Consider the following 6,464-nt stretch of genomic DNA (forward strand, 5'->3'; position numbering starts at 1 on the left):
AAATTGACTGTCAATTTTATAATATTTTAATTAAACAATTTTGAAAATTTGTTCCGATGTTTAAAAAAATATGTTTCATACAGTGTTCACTTTTTCAAAATTGACTGTCTTTTTAAAAAATGTTTGTTTTAAAAATTATTCAGAATTTTCAAAATGTGATCCCACTTGAAAAAAGGATATTGCAAAAATTGTTCGGCGCATTTTCAATATTTATGTGCCCTTCAGAAAATGATTTGAATCTCGGCGCTGCTCTATGTGGTTTAATTCTTTGGGTCAGCAGCGGTAGGTCGCAAGTTCGAGTCCTTGTTTCTCTCTGTTCTTGTGTTTTTAATTTGGATGTTTTACGAAATAAATAAAAACTGGCTCGCGTATGTTCGCCCGGCCTAGTCGGGACCGCACAGTTCGGTATTTTTACTTCACGTTTTACGAAAAAATCGCTCAAAAAAAATAAAAAATGTACCGGTTTCCTGTCTCTTGGGCAAAATTATGTTTCAAAACGTGTTCGCCTTTTCAAAATTGATTCTGTTTTCAAAATTTTGTTTGTTTCTTAAAAAGTATTCAGAATTTTCAAACAACATCCACACTTTAATTATTTCGGAGATTTCACAAATTGTTTACATTTTCTATGTTCTTTTGCCCTTAAAAAAGTTTCATCTCGACTTTGCGGTGTGTGCTAAAAGATTTCGGTCTTCTCATTAAAGCACTAACAACTATTTGTTCTACTGGCTTGGTCGATGAGATCAGCAACATCAGGTCGCAACTTCGAGCCCTGATTCTCTTTTTCCTTTGTATTTTCATTATGTCGCACCTTATGAACAAAAGGAAAAATAAACTCACTTCCCGCGTGGTTGACCGGCCCAGTCGCGTCCGCAATCAGTAGTTGTCTATTTTTCTGTATTTTTACTACACATATTATGAAAAAGAAAAAAAAACAGACTAAAAAAAGAACGAAAAAGGAAAAAAAAATCACGTTTGGCGCTTGTTGGGCCAGCCCAATCACGTCCCCAGTCAACAGTGCCGGGATTCAACCAACCCCTTTTTGGAAACGCTCTCAAGGTTTAAATTAGACCGGGATCAAAAAAATTGATGTGCTGATTTCAAGGATAGAGAATTCAGGGTTCAGTTTAGCTTTCGTCTACAAGTTCAGGGCTTGTTTTAGACTTTCCACCCCTAAAATAGATCGTCGGCGAGCTTGCCACCCTAATATAGATCGCCGGCGGATGCTCCTCTCTTCCTTCCTTCCCTCCGGTGAGCCAAAATCTTTTTCCCAAATTGTAAATTCAGATGACTTACATATCCTATTGTGATATAAGTGACATGTTTTTAACTAGGACAAAACTCAGGACAACTCTTCAAACAATTACCGTGCATGTTCATTCCACAAAACAGAGTAGGGAGAGAGAAAACAGAGTATCATGGATTGTCCCATGTGTACAAATCATATGTTTATTTTCGCTAAAGAACACGCACCAAGTCAATCCCCGTTGCCAAGCCCGGCCTTCCACTTGCCGGCGACCTTCTCCAGCGCCCGCCGCGACGGCCCCTCCGGCGTACACGCCCGTGCCGCGGCCTCCTGAAGCCGCCGGGCTTGGTGGCGCACCGCTCTTCCCTTCTCCCCCTCCATGAGCTCCCTGACGGCCGCCGCGACCTCCTCGCCCGCCACGAAGCCGTCCTCTCGGCTCACCGCCGGCCGCAGCGCCACCCCTGTCAGCTCCGTCAGGATGGCCGCGTTCATCTTCTGCTCGGCGTACAGCGGCCAGGTGATCATCGGCACGCCGGACGCCAGGCTCTCCAGCGCCGAGTTCCACCCGCAGTGCGACATGAACCCCGCCGTCGCCGGGTGCGCCAGCACGCGCACCTGCGGCGCCCAGCCGGCCACGGCGAGGCCCCTGCTCCTCGTCCTCTCCGCGAAGCCCTCCGGAAGCCATGCCAGCGGGTCGTCCTGGCTCCGGTCGTCGCTACTATCGGCCCCCAAGGCGTTGTTGTTCCCGTCATGGCTTGGCATGCGCACCACCCACAGGAACCGGTGGCCGCTCGTCTCCAGGCCGGTGGCGAGCTCGGCCGTCTGCTCGACCGACAGCGCGCCGCCGCTGCCGAAGGAGACGTACACCACCGACCCCGCCGGCTGCCGGTCGAGCCACCCCAAGCAGTCCAGCTCGTCGGCTTCTTGGTTGGAGCTGCCTGACCGGACGAACGGCCCCACAGGATACACCGGCGGGAACGCGCCGGCCGCGGCGTCCCGGTCGAACGCCTCCGCGACGGCGGGCTCCAGCTCCTCGAAGCTGTTGACCAGGAAGCCGTCGGCTCGGGCGTACCGCCGCGCCTCCTCGACGAGGTAGGCGTAGACGGGGTCGGTCCGGTCGCGGAACCCGTCGGGCAGCTCAGCGTGGCGCAGCGGCACGCAGCCCGGGAGCCGGAGCGTGCCCGGGAGGTCGCGGTACTCGCCGGGGGTTGCGCCGTCGTGGAGCTCGGCGAGGCGCCGCATGACGGAGACCAAGGTGAAGCTGTTGGGGAAGAAGACGTACCCCGGGACGCCGAGGTCCGCGGCGAGAGGGATCGCGGCGGTGCCGAAGAAATCGCACACGAGCGCGGCGGCGGGGCCGAGGCCCGCCGCCGAGCCCATGAGCGTGGCGCGGAGGTGCGGGAGCGAGCGGCGCAGGAGCTCGAACATGAGGGCGCCGAAGCCGACGCCCGGCGGGAGGTCGTCCAGCGCGACGGCGGCGAGCACGGCGGTCGAGACCGACGCCGGCATGGAGGAGAGCACGGCGGCGTCGGCGGCCGCGTCGGAGAGGTTGGTAAGCGTGACGATCGTGGCGGCGAAGCCGTGGTCAACCGCGAGCCGGCGCGCGAGCTCCGCCAGGGGGATGAGGTGGCCCATGCCAGGGCTGGCCAGCAGGACGACGCGCGGCAGGGGCCGTGGCTCATCCGCCGTGATCGCCGGCCTTGTCTGCACGATCGACGGCGACGGATCACTTGCACCGGTGGTCGCCGCCGCCATGATAGTACGTAGCTAGAGTATTACGCCGCCTGCACACACAGCTAATTTTGGTGGCTTGGCAGCTCGGAGGAGAGGAAAACGGAGGAACAACGGAGACTTTTTGCGGTTGGTGCGTGAAAGTTGTTGACGCGAATAAAGTTTCAAAATATTTTATAAATACAAGTGGAATTAGTCAAATTGAAGAAATTGAACTGTGGAGCCGGAGGGAATACTACCATCCATCGAATAATTCGATGTCAGGGAAACAAGAATATAAGCATTAACTACAGAGTAGTTTATCCACTCAACTTATAGCTGGGTCCGCAAAACTATCTTATTTTCTTCGCACTTATGCTTCGGCACCTCCTGAACACATCAACCAAGGAGATATCTCTACATCCCTCACAATAAAGGGTAGGATGCGAACAAATCTATGGAGATATCTCTGTTCTTTATTGGTTTTTGTTTGTCCTTTTTTCTATTTTTCTCTTTCTTTTTTCATTTTATTTCCTTTTTAAATAATGAATATTTTGTAAATTTGTTACAAATCCCTGAGTATTTTACAAAATTCTTGAACTTTTTTTCAAATCTGTTAAATATTTTTTGATTTTTAGAACTTAGGTTAAAGCCCAGAATTTTGTTCTAAAATTCGTGAACATTTTTTTTTCAAAATTAATGATCTTCTTTTAAATCCGTGAACAGTTGGGCCGGCCCAACATGCGTCCAACGGGAGCCGCCATATGGTCGCCTTGTTGGGACAAGGCCTAAACGATTTTTTTGCTTTCCTATTATTTTTTGCTTTTCTTTTCTTTTTTTGTTAATTCATTTTTCTGACTTTTGAACTTATTTTTCTTTTTGAACCCTGTTCAGAAATTTGAAATATTTGGAATACCAAAAAATATTCTTGCTTCCAAATATTGTTTAATATTTTAAAAAATATTTCTGAATTTAAAAAATGTGCCCATTCTCAAAAAAAAAAAATCACAAATTTATGAAAGGTTTGCGTTTAGAAAAGTTGATGAAGTTTTTAAAAGAGCACATGGTTTGTAATTTTTGTTCAACATCAATCGTTGGGAATTTATTAGTCGTTTGATGATGTTAAATTAGAGCGTTATTAGGCCCATCAGACTAAATCTTCATCTCATGGGATTTTGCCATGTTGTCTTTTAAATGAAGTGCTGGACTATCCATAGTGTCCCCATGCCTAGAGTTGTCTATGTTTTATATGAATAAAAAATACAGAGGTAACAATCTGAATCCTAGAGGGATGACAACCAAGGTGGAATAGAGGTGGGTCCGATGCGATATCATTCGCAAGGAAGGAAATATATGCACTATGATTTATAAAAAAGAAAACACAAAATTGTGAACTTTCCATAATCCCCTACTAATATAGGGTCAGTTCTTTTGGCGCCTTCAAAAATAAGCCGACTCCTCCCCAGCTTTTCTCATAAGCCCCCTCCCTCATTCCTTGGGGTTTCTGAACTAGTTATGGGATAACTAATCTAGAAGTCTCGACAAATCCTGGGAGTGGCTTATTTTTTAAGCTGAGGAGAGGCAGCTTATTTTTTAAGCCGCCCAAGAAAATGGCCCATATAGCCCGATGGTGTATATGTTTCTGTTTCGTCACTAAGCAATATAAAATGTAATCAATAGTTAATAGGATCATGGAGCAGTGGCTTTTGTGTCTCCTTGGCGCCGTAGGAGACGATCTTATTCCCGTCATGGGCCACGACGAGGGCAACACTCTTCAAAGGCTCCAGTTCCACCCGTGTCTCTGCCTCTTGACAACGCAATGACTTTGGACTAGTCAACCTCCAACTCATGGGGATCCAGGATGATCCAGAAGATGTGATCGACTACCGTAGGCATAACAGCTTCCTTTGCATGCTGCAATGAACTAGTGTCGACGGCCATTGTCTGCTAATTTAATGAGGTCGGTACTAGCAAGACTGGTGCATGGTGCGGTATGGGTTATCTTCTCAGCTAGATATATAGCCCGGTTGTGTATCTATTTTGGTTCCCTTGTCCAACGATGTAAAGCGTACACGTGCTACTAGCTAGCCTGGTAGGTGTGGTGTGGATTTGCTTTAAAGCGTAATAGTTTTGAGTTTAGGAGCTATATATGGAGGCTGCGGCTGAAAGAGGGCACCATGGCGAAGGTTGGGGCGACATCTGGTGGAGGAGGTGCTCGATTTCTTCAAATGCTCATTTGGCCTCTCGCAATTGAGGATCCTCAAGAAGGTGCTCGATTTCTGTTAGGACGAGTTTGGTCAATCTGAAGGTGAATTTGAATCCCAACTTCATCTCTATCTAGTCTATTTTTTGTGCACCTTAATAGTTAATAGTGTGACGTCCATATGACTAAACACATAGTGAAACTGACAACTTCAAATCAAAATCATCCTAGTTTTTACCCTTTTTGCTTAGGGGGTCCTCCGACCACCTTTCTATCCATTTCCTTGGGGCTGTTATATTCATACAACTCATGCACAACATTATTATCCTAATTACATTCTATTGAAGAAATCTACTCTGCTACACATGAATTTTGTTTGACCCCTTTGGCTATAAATGACATGCCATGGTTGTTCAGTAAAATAGAAAGATGTCGAGCGTCAGCCGAACCAAACGTCAAGTTCTTCCGTAATCTTTTGCATGAGGATGGAAGACATATCATTTAGGTTATTGAAAAGGTAACCCATATTAATTATGTCCCTTCCAAATCTTGCACGAGATAAGAATAATCATGGACACCCTAGCTTTTCTAGGTTGCATTATATGCAATGTGCACACACTTGACGAGCATCATTATTTTTGAAACAGATGCAAGCACCAACTAATGATGTTTGCACACATGTGCATCGACACGTGCTCACGTTGAAGGTAGGCGTACCACACCAAGTCGACATCACGTGTGAACAAATCCCTTTTAGTAAAACGACAAATCCATTAATTGAAGTTGCGTAACTATGTGGTGCTCTCGTTTGCATGAAATGTAAACCATGCTTTGCAGTAGGCCCAACCACTTATTTGAAGGTTGCCCTTTGTCCACACTTGATTCAAGACCTCTAACCATCCAACCATTCAAGAACTTCATAATTTTTAAGAATGATGTGCTTTTTTACATGTCCCACATAAAGAGTATTTGCGTAACACACCAAATAACTATTTCATGTATCTTTAACCACACAAAATCTCCTCAATATGGCCCTAAAGTGTTGTGCTTTTGTGAGCGAAAGCATCCTGCTAAGCCATGACAGAGGTGAAAAGGTCAACAAACTATTGCTTCGGTACAACCCCTTAGATGTTTACACGATATTACAGTTACTTAAAAAGAGTTTTCTTGTACATTCAGATCAACTAATTCAAATCCCTACTGTACCCCCAATGGATAAAACAAGAGAACAGAATAATCTAATCTTTTTGATTCAAGGGGTAACTTCTAACCTACAGCTTTAATCTGTGTCGAAGTTAAAATTTCCTA

General features: G+C 46.2%; 1 protein-coding gene across 1 annotated transcript; it reads right to left on the bottom strand.

Annotated features, from left to right (window-relative positions):
- Positions 1-1,325: 1,325 nt before the first annotated feature.
- LOC119362120 (UDP-glycosyltransferase 72B1-like) lies at positions 1,326-3,077 on the bottom strand. The gene has a single exon (XM_037627319.1). The coding sequence runs from the start codon at positions 2,996-2,998 to the stop codon at positions 1,475-1,477; it is 1,524 nt and encodes a 507-aa protein (XP_037483216.1). The 5' UTR covers positions 2,999-3,077; the 3' UTR covers positions 1,326-1,474.
- Between the last annotated feature and the right edge of the window lie 3,387 nt (positions 3,078-6,464).

Source organism: Triticum dicoccoides, chromosome 2B, assembly GCF_002162155.2.
Source record: "Triticum dicoccoides isolate Atlit2015 ecotype Zavitan chromosome 2B, WEW_v2.0, whole genome shotgun sequence".
Taxonomy (NCBI): domain Eukaryota; kingdom Viridiplantae; phylum Streptophyta; class Magnoliopsida; order Poales; family Poaceae; genus Triticum; species Triticum dicoccoides.